At 37.5% G+C, this 18,023-nt stretch overlaps 1 protein-coding gene and 1 pseudogene across 2 annotated transcripts in view; both read right to left on the bottom strand.

Moving 5' to 3' along the window:
- Nucleotides 1–18,023, bottom strand: part of BANK1 (B cell scaffold protein with ankyrin repeats 1) — a 308,047-nt gene that overhangs the window by 201,805 nt on the left and 88,219 nt on the right. For both annotated transcript variants that reach the window (XM_035030170.1, XM_035030171.1), the window contains exon 4: nt 7,355–7,493. In XM_035030170.1, the coding sequence (XP_034886061.1) occupies nt 7,355–7,493 (139 nt within the window). The remainder of the gene's footprint in view (nt 1–7,354; nt 7,494–18,023) is intronic.
- On the bottom strand, nt 6,207–6,366 carry LOC118027142 (annotated as a pseudogene).

The following is an 18,023-nucleotide window of genomic DNA, read 5'->3' as shown; positions in this document are numbered from 1 at the left end:
AGATCTATTGATAATGATATTGATTTTAGAATAATCTTCCCAAGAGATGTCCTTTGAAGTACTGTCTTTGCTGTATACATTTTCTTATCTATTGAATGTCAGTTATTAAATCAAGACCTTGGAGGATTCCTTATGGATTCATCTGGCTGGGAGGTCCTCCTTAAATATGTATTGTTGAATTGGCCTTTTCATAAACAGCACCCTGTACCACCTGAGCATTATTTTATTTTGAGTGTGGCCATTATAATATCTACATCTTATAGCTCTTTAATACAAATAAAAGCCAATTAACTTAAGGACTCAGAAGAGAGGGAAAGTGAATTCTGCTATTTACTATCTAAAGTCGGGAAGTAACATTTAACACTGGAAGTACACACGAATACAGGTCAAGATCACAAAACCAAGCAAGGGTACTGGAGTCAGCTATGGAAAGGAAAAAATGCTTATAGTGTGAGAAGATGGAACTTCTTTTTTTTAAATTTTTTATTGTTATGTTAATCACCATACATTACATCATTAGTTTTTGATGTAGTGTTCCATGTGCTATGGTGAGCGCTGTGAATTGTGCAAGACTGTTGAATCACAGATCTGTACCTCTGAAACAAATAATGCAATATATGTTAAGAAAAAAAAAAAAGAAGATAGAAGATGGAACTTCTTGCCCACATCAAACACAGATACACAAGAAAGCAAACTTACAGAGGAGCAACAGTAAAAAAGGAATTCTACTCAAATTTCACATCTCATTTAAAATTCTTTGTCAACCTGCACTGTCTCTGGGATTTTAAGTGGTCTGTCCTTCCAGATGAGGGACAAACTGAAACAGTTTACAGAAAACATAAACTAAAGTGTTTTTGAATAGTCAGAACTACCTTCACTAATTCTTTAAAAATACATATTTCACAAATCCAGTAACTTAAGAGCTGTTTGCTTTCTGTATTTCCCTTGTCTGTGAAGCTGTGTTCCTTTATCAACCAACTTTAGCCCTTTATCACATGGTAGATCTTCATGAACCCACCTAGTGTTTCCATGGGAACTGAAATCAATATGGTTTTCTTTTGATTAGAACATTATTATTAAGTAAATATTGGTGGTTTCAAAACCTTGTTCTTGCCTAAAAATTGATACCAATTTAATATATATTAAAACTGCCCTCTTCAATTATGATATTTAGAAAAATTTCTTATCAATTGTTGTTATTTTTCTATGCAGGTTAAGCATAATATTTGGCACATCCTAAAGTATTTTTCATGCTCTTTTAATGAAATATGAAATTATAATTTACATTATCCGGAACAGTTTCTTAATTAATAAAGAGATTCTATATCTTTGTGGATATTTTTACATTCCTTTCAACTCTTAATTGGTTGTCCCCCTGCTGTGTAAAGTATTTTTCTGGCTGAGCTACACGTAACAGAGGAATACCCTCTTCCTTCTGAGTAAACATTAGTTGATATTTCTAGTTTAAAGACTCCACATGTATTTTTATAACTTTTGGCATAAGCTGAGACTACTGCAAGTTCCTGAGTAACTTCAAATTCCTTTAGCACAAGGCAGTTCCTGTCAGTGACAGACCTGTGGATACCATTAGAAAGGTGTGTTTTTTTAGAAAATGAAGTAATTATAAGTGTATGAATTTATTAAGCTGAGAGGAAAAAGAAGACAGAATTAGAGGATATTTTTCTCAAATAAAAAAAATCAGGTTAAGCCATGGAAGTGTCTGAGAAGGGAAAGATACCATTTAGAAAAAGAGCATCTTAAGATTTCTTCACTGGTTGGCATAATTGTACTTGAACATAATTTTGTTTTTTTCTGAATTGTTACCAAATTAGAAACAAACATACATTTAAAAAGAACATTAATATGGCAAAGAGTTGGTTGGGTGGTGAAAAATCTGAGAGGTCTGAACGCTGTAAGTAGGTTTCAGAGTATGTGATATGCTGAGAAAATTATCACATACACACACGCACACACGCACACACGCACAGACACTTAAAATGACTAAGAGAAACTATCCAAAGAAAGGAAGGAATAATAAGGAATAATAGTTGGTTTTGTTTTTGTTTTTATTTTATTTTATTTATTTTATTATTATTTGGTTTTAAGAGGTACCATTTTCTAAAAGAGAATGTTAGTTGCCTATCCCAAAGTTTATTCTCTACCTTTTAGAAACAGAATCCTGATTTTATTTTAGTTATTTATTTATTTTTGCTGGGCACATTGCTATCCAACTAAAAAGACTCGATTTTCTGTTCTTCCTTTCAGCTAGACATGACCTTGGGATTAGGTCCTGATTAATGTGATATCAGCAGATGAGTCTTACAGAAACCTTCTCAATTTAATGAGGCCTTCTTTATCCCAGTGTTGTGTTGATAAACTGACTCTCCAAAAAGAAAATCAAAAAGTTCTGATTTATAGTTTTTGCCAATTTCTGTGTTGTATATACTTCCACCATGGCTGATTTCAAGTAACCAAAGTCAATGGACTGAATTGTGTTCCATCCATCCCCCAATTCCTATGTTGAAGCCCTAACCCCCCAAGGTGACTGTATTTAGAGATAAGGCCTTTAATGAGATAATTAAAGTTAAATTGAAGTCATAGGGTAGGGCCCTTATCTAATAGGACTGGTATCCTTATAAGAAGAGAAAGAGACACCCCCAGTTCCATGCGCTGAGAAAAAGCCACAGGAAGACAGAGCAAGAAGGTAGCCACCTACAAGCCAAGGAAAGAGGTCTTGCCAGAAACCAATTTTTTTGTCCCTTGATCTTAGGTTTCCAGCCTCCAGAAATGTGAGGAAAATAAATTTCTGTCGTTTAAGCCACCCAGCCTGTGGAATTTTGTTATGGCAGCCAAAGGAGACTAATACACAAGGTAATATCACTGAATATGAAGTAGAGAAGAGATGCATAGAATTGACTTTTGCAATCCAATATGAGATGGTGCTGGAACACCAGTGCTTCATCAGGTTGTTCGAAAATTGGGAGTGATAGTAAGGGTCTTAGAAGCCATCTTACTCCATGATGATTATGGCTATACCCTAGGGATTATGGAATGGTTAGTAGAAATAAGTCTGCTCTGGGACAATATTGTGAAGCTGCCATACCAGCCCTCAATACCAGTCAGATTTAGTACATGAAGCTCTGGGTATCACCCAAGAGAATATTTACAGAGAGCAAACCCCATTTTGAGTAACACCGCTGATTAAATCATGAGCCAGATGATCAGAAATCAAATCACATGAACAATTTTTCTACACCAGAAAGAGACTGGAAGGATGGAGGCCATCTTTTAAACTTGATACATCCATAATAGGGAAGGATCCCTGGTATGTTTCCACTTTAGTTTTAGATCCCTCCATCTTAACTTGGTATTCAAAGAAGTACAGAAAAAATTTTTTAGAGACTTAAATCTGTATAGACTCTTCCTAGTGTGGGATACTAATTGAGATCTTTCCTCGCCCTGGAAATCACCAATGAGTTCAGGGATTATATATGAGATAACATGGAATTAGGAGTTCTGTTGAACATGATTCCTCAAGGGTGAAGGGGGACGAACAAATTTGGTGGCTTTCATATCAAGAGATATAAACAGAGGACTGGGAGAAAAGAGGGCGTAATATGAGGAGTACAATACTTAGAGAGAAAGATGATCCCCCCAATTTTTAAATGGTTTATCATACCCTATCCAGAAGCTGAGGGTGAGGTATTCCAGAAAAGCCACTCCTTATGTTTAAAGGAATTGCTAGAGGGAGAGATTAACACTTTATTCCTCAGCTGGATATGTTTAAGTGTTGTCTTGTAACTTATCTCCCTTATCTCCAAATGTCTATAAATATTTGAAATGTAATTAGAGAAGTTATTTTATCAACAAAGAAGTTGAGACACGATTGGGACTTGTCTAAAGTTACCCAGTAAATGGCTCAAAACACAATAAAAACAATGCTTTTGGCCACTAGTTAATTGTTTCTTTGGCTACACTAAAGATTCTGGACAAATCATTAGCCTTTAAAGAGCATGCTGGACACTCTCTTATTCCATAATTGGTGTAGAGAAAAAGGAACTCTATTGTACTGTGCTGTTCAGTGCTGTTCAACGAAACTTTCCAAGAGGATGGATATGTTCTAACGAAGCACTTGAACTATGGTTAGTGCAACTGAGGGAATTAATTTTAAATTTCATTTAATTATAATAAAGTTTAAGTAACTAATGGTGGCTAGTGGTCAACATATTGGTCAGCGTAGCTACAGAGCATAGTTCTCCACCTATGGTTTGTGACCCACTAACACAACATGGTATCAGTTTAGTTGGTTTTGACTAGCACTGAAGAAAATGAAAAGAAATAGAATTTCTATCTCTCTATTTATATTACCCATATGTTCTTGCATGTTGTTCATTTTTCCATTACAGTGCTTAACATATTAATCATAGTTATTTAAAATTCTCTGTATGATAATTCCAACATCTGTGTCATACCTAATTCTGGCCTGATATTTGCTTTATTTCTTTAGACTATGTTTTTTCTTGCTGTTTGGCATGTTTTGTAATTATTTGTTGAAAACCAGACATGTTGTGTCGGGTGTAAGAACTGAAGTAGGTAGGCATGTAGTGAGACAATTTGTAGTAATCTGGTTGAGAGGTGGGCCATATTTCATGTCTGCTATAGCTGTAGGTGCCAGAGGCTTCAAATTCCTCTCTTATCCTTGTTTTTGTCTTTCCTTTTGACCTGTTTCCCTTACTACTCCTCCTCAGAAAGATTCTGCATCTTGCAGTATTTCCAACTGTAACCTTCTGCCATTATACTGAGTCCCTTTTGTGGTGGTGGTCAGGTTGGGGCGGGGGAAAGCATTCTAATCTTGTGATTAAATCTTGGTCTTCAAGTGGGCTGGTATCTCTAGGCTGTCACATTCACAAGTGTTTCTCCTGTGACATCGCTTTCCTCCCAACCTTAAGTGAGACAGAAAAGCTAGAGGGGGCTACAATGGGATAGATGCCCTTCCCCAGCTGGGATAAGGCATTCTTAAAGTGGTTTCCCCTGGAGAGTAAGCTACTGCTATGGAGATTATATGGGGAGTATTTCACCATGATTATTCTTCCTCTAACCCTGGCAGAGCCTCTAGAAGATCTTCCTCAGATCTTCACTATGTGAACCTGGTAGGGTTCCTGGAGGCGAATCCCACAAAATTATGGATGCTGTCAGGGGTTTCTTACTCTTGAGCTAGTCCACACCCCACCCCCAGCAATTCATCAAAATTACCATTTAAGTGTGCCTACCACTTTATGGCTCCAGTGACTTCTGCTCCAGCCAAGCAGATCTTGGACATCACTCTCTTGATTTATTTTCCTCTCAAGATTTTGGGATGGTGGTTTGCCCTGCAACCTTAGTTCTCTGAAGAGTTCAAGAAGTCATTGATTTTTCAGTTTGTTTAGTTTTTTCTTGTTATAAGAATAGGAGTGACAACTTCTAAGTTCTTCACATATCAAGGCTAAAACTGTTACTCTAATGACTACCTTTGCTTTAATTATATATTTCTGAGTATGTACTGAGTTATGATGTAAAATGAAGTTCTTGCTAGGGTTAAAAAAATGTTAACAAACAGTAGCATGAGGCAGAAAAAATAAGACTCTGGGGCCATTTCTGCTGAGGCACGTCCCATCCATTTTCCCATACACATTCATGGAACCGTCCTATATACTGTTACATTTGGTAAGAAAATTTCTCATTAATTTCCAGAACATACTAATTGAAAATAAGAGTTGGAGAGGTTAAATAGCATAACTGGTAAAGAGTGGTTTATTTGTTTTTTACTACAAATTTGCTGTTCAACCACATAGACAGTATATGGCTTGGCCAATATTCTGGCCATACCATACAAGATATGTATATCTTGAAAGGTGTAGACTATTAGTTTTCTGCTTTTCTGAAAAACATCTGCATTTTGACATAATTTGTTCTTTGTATTGCTCTTAGCTACTAGGTAAACTGAACATATAATCTTAATGCAAATAATTTTATTTGACACTTTGATTTGCTATTTGGGAAATATTATCTAAGTACTTATAAATTTGCAATATTGATTTTTCTGTAGCAATTTTAGTCTAACTAGATTTAGTTTAAACTTGAAAACTAATTAGTTAGAAATTAATGTTCATTAAATCATTTTAAAATGTGGCATAAATAAGGGGCTTTGGAAGAGAAAGAAAAGAGACAAAGTTCTTTCTCATCTCACTTCTACATATCTTTGTCCATGACAGGGACCAGTATCTGAAATGTTTATAAATGTTTGGTGTACAGTCCTTCCTTTTCTATTAGCTATAATCACGCCTCAGATAAACCTCATTGGCTACGATACTGCCACTGCGCAAAGCTCCTTCCTTTTCTATAATTCAACTCTGGACTAACCTGTGTAAGGAAATCCATAGAGGAGATGCATACTTTTCATAACACAATAGAATTGTTTGTAAGTGTTCTATAAAAGGGCTTCATAATAGCTACATTCCAAGAGAAAAAAAAAGTTCAGGATGCATTTGACATAGTATTTAATTTTAAATGTTTTTACTACATTTCTAGATTCATAATAAGATTATGTACTTTTTATTGTAAAATATTTTATAAATTTCACATTTGTCAACTTTTATAAGGTAATTTTATTCTTTGATTGTAAAATGATATCATAAATTCAAAAACCAAATAGTCTTACATTTATATCAAAACATCAGAAATGAACATAGTAGATTTTATTTTAAATACAATTCTTGTGTCAGGTGTGGCTATTCCATCTAGAATTTTAAATCTGATACAATTTATAATGCTGCAAACAAAGGTGGATAATAAAATGGTTAACCTCATAAATTAAATAAGGAAAAGAGGGAAGATTGTACATAGAAATGGTACCATGGTGATAAATAGTGAAAAAGAATCATGCTTTCAAAAAATCCAAAAATATATTCACAGGCATGGCAAAAAAAAAAAAAAAAAAAAAAAGGAAAGGAAAGAGGTCATGAATGAAAGTCCAAATGTTCATTAATCCTATTACAATAAAGCAAATAGTTTTAGTTCCATATTGAATTACTGACATATATTAAAGTGCTCTCTGTTGATGTATTTAAAACGATGTGATATTGCGGGTGGTCATTTCACCACATGGTGCACAAGCTAATTTCTCATAAATTACACTTTCATGCTTTTGAGAATCCAGATTACTAACAACCACCTCGGGTATGTGAAAGCTACACACAGGAAGCACCTGCAGAACAATATTAGTTTCTGGAAGGAAGTGAAACTATTTATCATAAATTTATTGAAAGAAACTCAGGATGATGTTTTATATTTATTAATGCATAAAAAAGTTTCTTACCTAAAGCTTTCATCCACCAGACTGTCTTATTCCAACGGGTTGGCTGTGTCCTAACACATTTACTATTTGATGTAAATTCAACCTCCACAGTATCACCAACGACTTCATCTCTCAAAATAATAAATATTTCACCAGGATTCTATAAGATAAAAAATATTACCCAATTAGGGCCTTGAAAAAGTTTACATTAACCAAAAAACACATTATATTTATTAATGACAAAGTTTGCACATGATAATTATGTCTTCCACCATGTCCATATTTTCAACTATGTTCAGAAATAAAATACATAAATGTGATTCTCACTACATTTCAACTTTATCAACTTTGCGTCTGTTTTTTTCTCCAACCCCATCTTTGGCAACTGAGAAAACAGTGAGGACACAGTTGTTCCCTTTTCCTCTTGATTCGTCCCTGTTTGTGAGGCTCCCTATCTCAGGGTAATGAGCATCACTTCACAGATCTCCAGGGAGCTATAATTTGCAACCAAATCCTTTTTTTCCCCAAATCCTTTTCCTTCACCTAGAACTTGGTACATTTATCTATAAATGAGAGGGTTGAATAAGTTTAGCTCTAAGATCTCTTAATATTTTAAATATGAGCTTTAATGTCCAATGTTTTAAATGTCCAACAGTTTTAAATCTTACCTAATAGAGATTCTCTCTTTATTTGTGATGAGTATCTGTGAAGGTTACTGAGTTGACTAACGGTTATAAATCTAAAAGTTTTAAGATTTTATTGAGGTAGAAAAGCTAAATCTATGTACATAAGGCAAAAAAGGGTTATTGAAAACTCTTTTGGAAAAAAAAATCTAGAAAAAATAATTAGGCATAAAAAGATTGATATTAAGGGGGAGGAGCAAAGTGGTGGAGGAGTAGGAGACCTGGATTTCATATGGTCTTAGGAATTCAGCTAGATAGGGACCAAACCATTCTGAACACCTACAAACTCAACAGGAGATCAAAGAAAAGAATAGCAACAACTCTCTGAACAGAAAAGTGACCACCTTCTGGAAGGTAGAAGGACAAGTGAATCCGAGGCGATATTTGGGAAGATAGACGGCAGGGGAGGGGGCCTCTGTCAGCCGCTTCTGGCAAGTGATAAGAGTAGCAGAGCAGAAAATCAGAACTTTTAGAAGTCGGCTCTGCTGAGGGACGTCGCTCCAGTGGCTAAGCGGGGGGTGGAACCCTAGCTGGGACAGTGTGGTCTCAGGACCCTCGGGGTCACAGAAAGACTGGGGGTGCCTGAATGCGGCAGAGCTCCCAGGTATCGGAGCAGGGAAGTCGGCTGCAGAGTCGGAGCCGAGGAGTGGGCTCACAGCTCCGGGTTGCCATAAACCGTGATCCAGGCACAGTCAGGCCACTGCTCCTCCAGCAGGGACCCAACAAGCAGCAGATCTGGGGAGACTCCCCTTCCTCCCCAGGGAGGAGCAATGCGGGAGTGCACCACAGGGATCTGCTGGGTTTGGAGACTCCACACGGGATCAGGTGCCAGAGAGAAATGCTCGGTCACAGACCGGGTGAGCACGGAGTGTGGCTGGAGATGGGGAGACGGGGAGTGATTGACTGCTTTTCTTTGGGGTCTCACTGAGGAGCGGGCCCCGAGTTCTCGGCTCCTCCGGGGCGGAGACTGGGAGGCTGCCATTCTCACTCTTGTCCTCCAAAGCTGTAGGGAAAGCTTGCAGGGAACAAAAGCTCCCGAGAGCAAACCCAGGCAGATTACTTAGCCTGGACGGGGCAAGGGTGGGGCAATTCCGCCTCCAGCAAAGACATTCAGGAACCAGGGCAACAGGCCCCTTCCCCAGAAGATCAGCGAGAACAGCCTGCTAAGACCAAGTTTACCCATCAATGAGAACGGCAGAACTCCAGCGCTAGGGGAATATTGCACAAAGAGTCCATGGCTTTTTTTCCATGATTCTTTAGTCTTTCAAAGCTAATTTTTTTTAAACTTTTTTATTTTATTTTTTTGAATTTTTCTTTTTCTCAACCAACATCTTAATCAACCCCTTTTAAAAAAATCTCTTATTTTTCATTTTTAGAGTCATATTCTATCCCTTCATAGTAGTTACCCTTATTTTTGGTATATATATATAAGTTGTTCTCTCTGTAAAATTTTGTGATAGTTTCTTCTAACAGATCAAAATATACCCTAAATCTCTAGTGTATGGCTTTGTTCTCGTCTCCTACCTGATCACATTCTCTCCTCCCCCTTTTTTTTAAAATCTTCTTTCTTTTTTCAACCAACTTCTTATCAATTCCTTTTATAAAATCTTTTATAATTTTCATCTTTACAGTCATATTCCAACCCTTCATCGTATTAACCCTTATTTTTGTACATATATAAGTTTTTCTTTCTTTAAAATTTTGGGAGGCACTTTTTTCTAACAGACCAAAATACGCCCCAAATCTAGTGTGTGGCACTGATTTATGCACCAGCCTGATCATATTTGATCATATTCTGTTTTTTTTGTTTTGTTTTGTTTTTGTTTGTTTTTATCTTTATCTTTTTGTTGTTGTTGTTCTTTTTTCTTTCTTTCCCTTTCTTTTCCACTGGTTTCAGATCTTTTCTGTTTTGTTTAGTGTATATTTTCTGGGGACATTGTTACCCTGTTAGCATTTTGTTCTCTCATTCATCTTTTCTCCTCTGGACAAAATGACAAGACAGAAAAAAATCACCTCAACAAAAAGAACAAGAGGCAGTACCGACTGCCAGGGACCTAATCAATATGGACATTAGTAAGATGTCGGAACTAGAGTTCAGAATGATGATTTTAAAGATACTAGCTGGGCTTGAAAAAAGCATGGAAGTTATTGGAGAAACCTTTCTGGAGAAATAAAAGAACTAAAATCTAACCAAGTCAAAGTCAAAAAGGCTATTAATGAGGTGCAATAAAAAATGGAGACTCTAACTGCTAGGATAAATGAGGCAGAAGAGAGAATTAGTGATATAGAAGACCAAATGATGGAAAATAAGGAAGCTGAGAAAAAGAGAGATAAACAACTACTGGATCAGGAGGGCAGAATTCGAGAGATAAGTGATACCATAAAACAAAACAACATTAGAATAATTGGAATCCCAGAAGAAGAAGAAGAAAGAGAGAGAGGGGCAGAAGGTATAATGGAGCAAATTATAGCAGAGAACTTCCCTAATCTGGGGAAGGAAATAGGCATCAAAATCCAGGAGGCACAGAAAACCCCCTCAATATCAATAAAAATAGGTCAACACCCTGACATCTAATAGTAAAACTTACGAGTCTCAGAGACAAAGAGAAAACCCTGAAAGCAGATCGGGAGAAGAGATATGTAACCTACAACAGTAGAAACACTAGATTGGCAACAGACCTATCCACAGAGACCTGGCAGGCCAGAAAGGACTGGCATGATATATTCAGAGCACTAAAAGAAAAATATGCAGCCAAGAATACTGCATCCAGCTAGGCTATCATTGAAAATAGAAGGAGAGATAAAAAGCTTCCAGGACAAACAGAAACTAAAGGAATTTGCAAACAGGAAACCAGCCCTACAAGAAATATTGAAAGGGGTCCTCTAAGCAAAGAGAGAGCCTAAAAGCAACATAGACCAGAAAGGAACACAGACAATATACAGTAACAGTCATCTTACAGGCAATACAATGGCACTGAATTCCTATCTTTCAATAGTTACCCTGAATGTAAATGGGCTAAATGCCCCAATCAAAAGACACAGGCTATTAGATTGGATAAAAAAACAAGACCCATCAATATGCTGTCTGCAAGAGACTCATTTTAGACCCAAAGACACCCCCAGATTGAAAGTGAGGGGGTGGAAAACCATTTACCATGCTAATGGACACCAAAAGAATACTGGGGTGGAAATCCGTATATAAGACAAATTAGATTTTAAACCAAGGACTGTAATAAGAGATGAGGAAGGACACTATATCCTACTTAAAGGGTCTATCCAACAAGAAGATCTAACAATTGTAAATATCTATGCCCCAACATGGGAGAAGCCAATTATATAAGCCAATTAATAACAAAAGCAAAGAAACACATCAACAAAAATACAATAATATTGGGGGACTTTAACACCCACCCCCCCACTGAAATGGATAGATCATCTAAGCAAAAGATCAACAAGGAAATAAAGACTTTAAATGACACACTGGACCAAATGGACTTCACAGATATATTCAGAACACTCCATCCCAAAACAACGGAATACACATTCTTCTCTAGTGCCCATGGAACATTCTCCAGAATAGATCACATCCTAGGTCACAAATCAGGTCTCAACTGGTACCAAAAGATTGGGATCATTCCCTGCATTTTCGGACCACAATGCTTTGAAACTAGAACTCAATCACAAGAGGAAAGTTGGAAAGAACTCAAATGCATGGAGGCTAAAGAGCATCCCACTAAAGAATGAATGGGTGAACAAGGTAATTAAAGAAGAATTAAAAAAATTCATGGAAACAAATGAAAATGAAAACACAACTGTTTAAAATCTTTGGGATACAGCAAAGGTGGTCCTAAGAGGAAAGTATATATAGCAATACAAGCCTTTCTCAAGAAACAAGAAAGGTCTCAAATACACAACCTAACCCTACACCTGGATTAGGAGCTGGAGAAAGAACAGCAAATAAAGCCTAAACCCAGCAGGAGAAGAGAAAGAATAAAGATCAGAGCAGAAATCAATGAAATAGAAACCAAAAGAACAGTAGAACAGATCAACGAAACTAGGAGCTGGTTCTCTGAAAGAATTAGTAAGATTGATAAACCCCTGGCCAGACTTATCAAAAAGAAAAGAGAAAGGACCCAAATCAACAAAATCATGAATGAAAGAGGAGAGATCACAACCAACACCAAAGCAATACAAACAATTATAAGAACATATTATAAGCAACTATATGCAAGCAAATTAGATAATCTGGAAGAAATAGATGCATTCCTAGAGATGTATCAACTACCAAAACTGAACCAGAAAGAAATAGAAAACCTGTATAAAGCTGAAGGAAATTGAAGCAGTCATCAAAAATCTCCCAACAAAGAAGAGCCCAGGGCCAGATGGCTTCCCAGGGGAATTCTACCAAACATTTCAAGAAGAATTAATACCTATTCTTCTGAAACTGTTCCAAAAAATAGAAATGGAAGGAAAATTTCCAAACTCATTTTATGAGGCCATTACATTGATCCCCAAACCAGACAAAGACCCCATCAAAAAGGAGAATTACAGGCCAGTATTCTTGATGAACATGGATGCAAAAATTCTCACCAAAATACTAGCCAATAGGATCCAACAGTACATTACAAGGATTATTCACCATGACCAAGTGGGATTTACCCCTGAGCTGCAAGTTTGGTTCAACATCTGCAAATCAATCAGTGTGATACAATACATTAATAAAAGAAAGAACAAGAACCATATGATCCTCTCAATAGATGCAGAAAAAGCATTTGACAAAGTACAGCATCCTTTCTTGATCAAAACTCTTCAGAGTATAGGGAGAGACGGTACGTACCTCAATATCATAAAAACTATCTATGAAAAACCCACAGCAAATATCATTCTCAATGGGGAAAAACTGAGTGCTTCCCCCTAAGGTTGGGAACACAGCAGGGATGTCCACTATCACCACTGCTATTCAATATAGTATTAGAAGTCCTAGCCACAGCAATCAGACAACAAAAAGAAATAAAAGGCATCCAGATCAGCAAAGAAGAAGTCAAACTCTCACTCTTTGCAGATGATAGGATACTTTATGTGGAAAACCCAAACAGCTCCACCCCAAAACTGGTAGAACTCATACAGGAATTCAGTAAAGTGGCAGGATATAAAATCAATGCACAGAAATCAGTGGCATTCTTATACACCAACAAGACAGAAGAAAGAGAAATTAAGGAGTTGATCCCATTTACAATTGCACCCAAAACCATAGGATACCTAGGTATAAGTCTAACTAAAGAGGCAAAGAATCTGTACTCAGAAAACTATAAAATACTCATGAAAGAAATTGAGGAAGACACAAAGAAATGGGAAAACGTTCCATGCTCATGGATTGGAAGAACAAATATTGTGAAGATGTCAATGCTACCTAGAGCAATCTACACATTCAATGCAATCCCCATCAAAATACCATCCACTTTTTTCAAAGAAATGGAACAAATAATTATAAAATTTTTATGGAACCAGAAAAGACCCCGAATAGCCAGAGGAATTTTGAAAAAGAAAAGCAAAGCTGGCGGCATCACAATTCCGGACTTCAAGCTCTATTACAAAGCTGTCATCATCAAGATAGTATGGTACTGGCACAAAAACAGACACAGAGATCAATGGAACAGAATAGAGAGCCCAGAAATGGACCCTCAACTCTATGGTCAACTAATCTTCGACAAAGCAGGAAAGAATGTCCAATGGAAAAAAGACAGTCTCTTCAACAAATGGTGTTGGGAAAATTGGACAGCCACATGCAGAAGAATGAAACTGGACCATTTCCTTACACCACACACAAAAATAGACTCAAAATGCTTGAAAGACCTCAATGTGAGACAGGAGTCCATCAGAATTCTAAAGGAGAACACAGGCAGCAACCACTTCGACCTCAGCTGCAGCAACTTCTTCCTAGAAACATTGCCAGAGGCAAGGGAAGCAAGGGCAAAAATGAACTATTGGGACCTCATCAAGATAAAAAGCTTTTGCACAACAAAAGAGACAGTCAACAAAACCAAAAGACAACCGACAGAATGGGAGAAGATATTTGCAAGTGACATATCAGATAAAGGGCTAGTATCCAAAATCTATAAAGAACTTAAACTCAACACCCAAAGAACAAATGATCCAATCAAGAAATGGGCAGAAGACATGAACAGACATTTTTCCAAGGAAGACATCCAAATGGCCAACAGACACATGAAAAAGTGCTCAACATCGCTCGGGATTAGGGAAATCCAAATCAAAACCTCAATGAGTTATCACCTCACACCAGTCAGCATGGCTAAAATTAACAAGTCAGGAAACGACAGATGTTGGTGGGGATGCGGAGAAAGGGGAACCCTCCTACACTGTTGGTGGGAATGCAAGCTGGTGTAGCCACTCTGGAGAACAGTATGGAGGTTCCTCAAAAAGTTGAAAATAGAGCTACCACATGATCCAGCAATTGCACTACTGGGTATTTACCCCAAAGATACAAATGTAGGGATCCGAAGGTGTATGTGCACCCCGATGTTTATAGCAGCAATGTCCACAATAGCCAAACTGTGGAAAGAGCCAAGATGTCCATCGACAGATGAATGAATAAAGAAGTGTGGTATATATACACAACGGAATATTACGCAGCCATCAAAAGGAATGAAATCTTGCCATTTGCAACAACATGGATGGAACTGGAGGGTGTTATGCTAAGCGAAATAAGTCAATCAGAGAAAGACATGTATCATATGACCTCACTGATATGAGGAATTCTTAATCTCAGGAAACAAACTGAGGGTTGCTGGAGTGGTGGGGGGTGGGAGGGATGGGGTGGCTGGGTGATAGACATTGGGGAGGGTATGTGCTATGGTGAGCACTGTGAATTGTGTAAGACTGTTGAATCACAGACCTGTACCTCTGAAAAAAATAATACATTATATGTTTAAAAAAAAAAGAAGATAGCAGGAGGGAAAGAATGAAGTGGGGGAAATTGGAGGCGGAGACGAACCATGAGAGACGATGGACTCTGAAAAACAAACTGAGGGTTCTAGAAGGGAGGGGGCAGGAGGATGGGTTAGCCTGGTGATGGGTATTAAAGAGGGCATGTTCTGCATGGAGCACTGGGTGTTATACACAAACAATGAATCATGGAACACTACATCAAAAACTAATGATGTAATGTATTGTGATTAACATAACATAATAATAAAAAAAAGATTGACATTAATACAGAGAAAAAGAAGAAATAAATATTTCTTGAGTATCTATTTTATACTAGGAATTATGTGAAGCACTTTTAATATAAAGATATTTCCTTTAATCCTAACCAAAACTACATACACTGAAACCAAAATGGAAGACTATTAGTTTTCTCTCTCTTTTTTTTTTTTAAAGATTTTATCTATTTATTTGAGAGAGAGAATGAGATAGAGAGAGAGAGCATGAGACAGGGGAGGGTCAGAGGGAGAAGCAGACTCCCTGCCGAGCAGGGAGCCTGATGCGGGACTCGATCCTGGGACTCCAGGATCATGACCTGAGCCGAAGGCAGTTGCTTAACCAACTGAGCCACCCAGGCGCCCCTAGTTTTCTCTTTTAAGAACAGCGTAGCTAATACAGAGAATTACATTCTGAAGATTAATCAGAGCTATTTAAATCAAAATCTGTTCTCTACATTGTGCTGTTTAACCCTTCAAAGTGACCAAAATGAAATACCATTTTTATGTTTATCTCAGATATCACCTTCCAAATGCTTTCTTGAAAGCCAAACTAATTTCAGTCCCTCACAAAATAAATAGAAACCTCATTTATACACTCTTACAAAACTGGGTTTACCCAAAAGTCATTAACTTCAAAGTTCTCTTATTTAGAAGTTATCTCCCTAAGCATAAATTACCTACAGATAAAACTTGTATTTTTAATGCTCTGTACCAAAGAGTTTCTATGAATATGTTGATGTCACAGAATTGGTTCAACTGACAGACCTCAGGAATTTTTCCACCAGAGTCTAGTGCTCCCAAATATTTGCCTGAAGGATATTTTAAACTAAATTTCTCATCAATTACATTGCAAATGGAGAAAAGATATCACTATTCCAGTTAACACATATTCCCACTTGTCAAGAATGTCTTGCTGTTTCTTTCCCCATGCCTCACCAAGGCACTGCTTCATGTGACCCCTGAGGTCAGGAATGTGAGCCCCTCCTGTTCCTCACATCTGCCACTTCCTCTTCACAGGACCTCATGTTTAGCTCAGTTTCCTTAGTTCCTTTGTTGCTCACATCTGTCACTTTACTGCAAATATTTAATGACTTCCCATTGACTTTTGCCCAGATCCCCAAGATCCTCTGCTTCAAAGTTCTTCAGAGCTCTCTTTCATAGGTACACCATGTCTTGTCTAACTTTGACCTCTCCCCTCCCAAAGTTAGTAAGCTTAAGAAACCTCTGCCAATGTTTTATTCACCCAGCTAACTCATTCTCATTCATGAATGCTCACACAGGTTATTTCTTGTGCATCAGATTCTCTCCTTAATAGAGGGCAGGACTCTACCTTTCAACCATTTCCAAAGAACAGTTTTCAACAAAAGACCATCATACTGACCACCCTAAATGAAGCACTGACATCTTCATTTGTACCCAGGGCCAGCTTCATGGCATACAACTTGTGCAGTTGCAGAGGCCCTGCACTTAGAAGGCCCTGCACTTGGTTTAATGTTCTGCTGTCACTCCCTTAAAGTGCTTACTAATTTGAACAAGGGCCCCTACATTTTCACTTTGCACCAGGCCTGTTTGTACCTAATGTTGGTGTACCATTTAGTTCCTACTCTCCCTCCATTTCCTCACACTTATCCTCTCCATCAAGGTCTGACTCAGGTTTCACAAGCTCCATAAATCCTCCCTACAACTTTAGCCCACAATAACTTCCAAAGGAATCATGGAGCATTTCATACCCATACTCCTCATTTGACCTTTTCTGAAAGTCATGCCCTCTGCTCTTAATTAGTTTTTCATGTCTATGTCTTGGCTTCCCAGCTAGATTTTCCACATCCTGAAGTATTTTTTGTATTTTCATATCATTGTGGCATCTTGCAAGAATTATGTACATAGGAGACAATCTGTACATATTTTTAAAATTAAGATGGAATAAGTCTGTTAGAATATGATATTTTGAAACTGAACATGCCCAACTCTACTTCTTACACCCCTTAGGACTCACCACTTCATCTGTTTCCTGCATCTCCAAGGAGGAAGCGGCCTGCTCTAGGAGGGAAGGTCTGCACTGTCCAGCCTTGTCCTTAACTATTATGCACATCGTAATTAAAAATACAATTATATGGGTACATTTAATTAAATAGAGAAAGTACTATGACACTCAAATGATCGTAAATTTGGTTTTATCAGTTACGAAGCTATTTTGCTCTCATTCTTTCTGACTCATCTGTTTATCCCTTATTTGGTTCTGAACATTCAGAGCCAGAAAGAATTCTGATAATCATCACTTCCAAAGTCTAAAGTTTTGTGGCATTGGTCACAATCCTTGAGTCCTAAACAAAAGGACTAGAACTTGGTCTATGATATAACATATAGATGGTGAAGTTTCTGGTTCTTTAGGTTTTAAGGATGTATTACACACAGGCAACAAAGGATTTTTATCCCAGTGGATCATTATGACTTTTGTACACAGACCATTGGCTCTTTTCATGTGTTCATGACTACTTTAATAGGCACTAGTTAACAAGCAGAGTTGCATGTGCTTTATTAAGCCAGGATTGTACAGGTTCCTACAGCTGACCTCTATCTGACCCATGACAGCACAGCAAGGATTAGGTTATGCAATAGTTCTAAATTTGGCTGTTAATTCTCACCTTCAGGAATACCTGAAAAGCTTTTAAAACTGCCAATGTCCAGGCCATCACCCAGACTGTTTATATCTGAATCTTTGGGGATAGGATTCAGGCATTATTTTTCTTAAACCTCACCTAATAGTCCCTACGTGCAGCTTAGTTT

The sequence above is a fragment of the Mirounga leonina genome, unplaced genomic scaffold, assembly GCF_011800145.1.
Source record: "Mirounga leonina isolate KUSES-001 unplaced genomic scaffold, KU_Mleo_1.0 Mir_357, whole genome shotgun sequence".
NCBI classification, from domain to species: domain Eukaryota; kingdom Metazoa; phylum Chordata; class Mammalia; order Carnivora; family Phocidae; genus Mirounga; species Mirounga leonina.
Note: the sequence above shows the minus strand (reverse complement) of the source record. Positions and strands in the feature narration are given on the sequence as shown.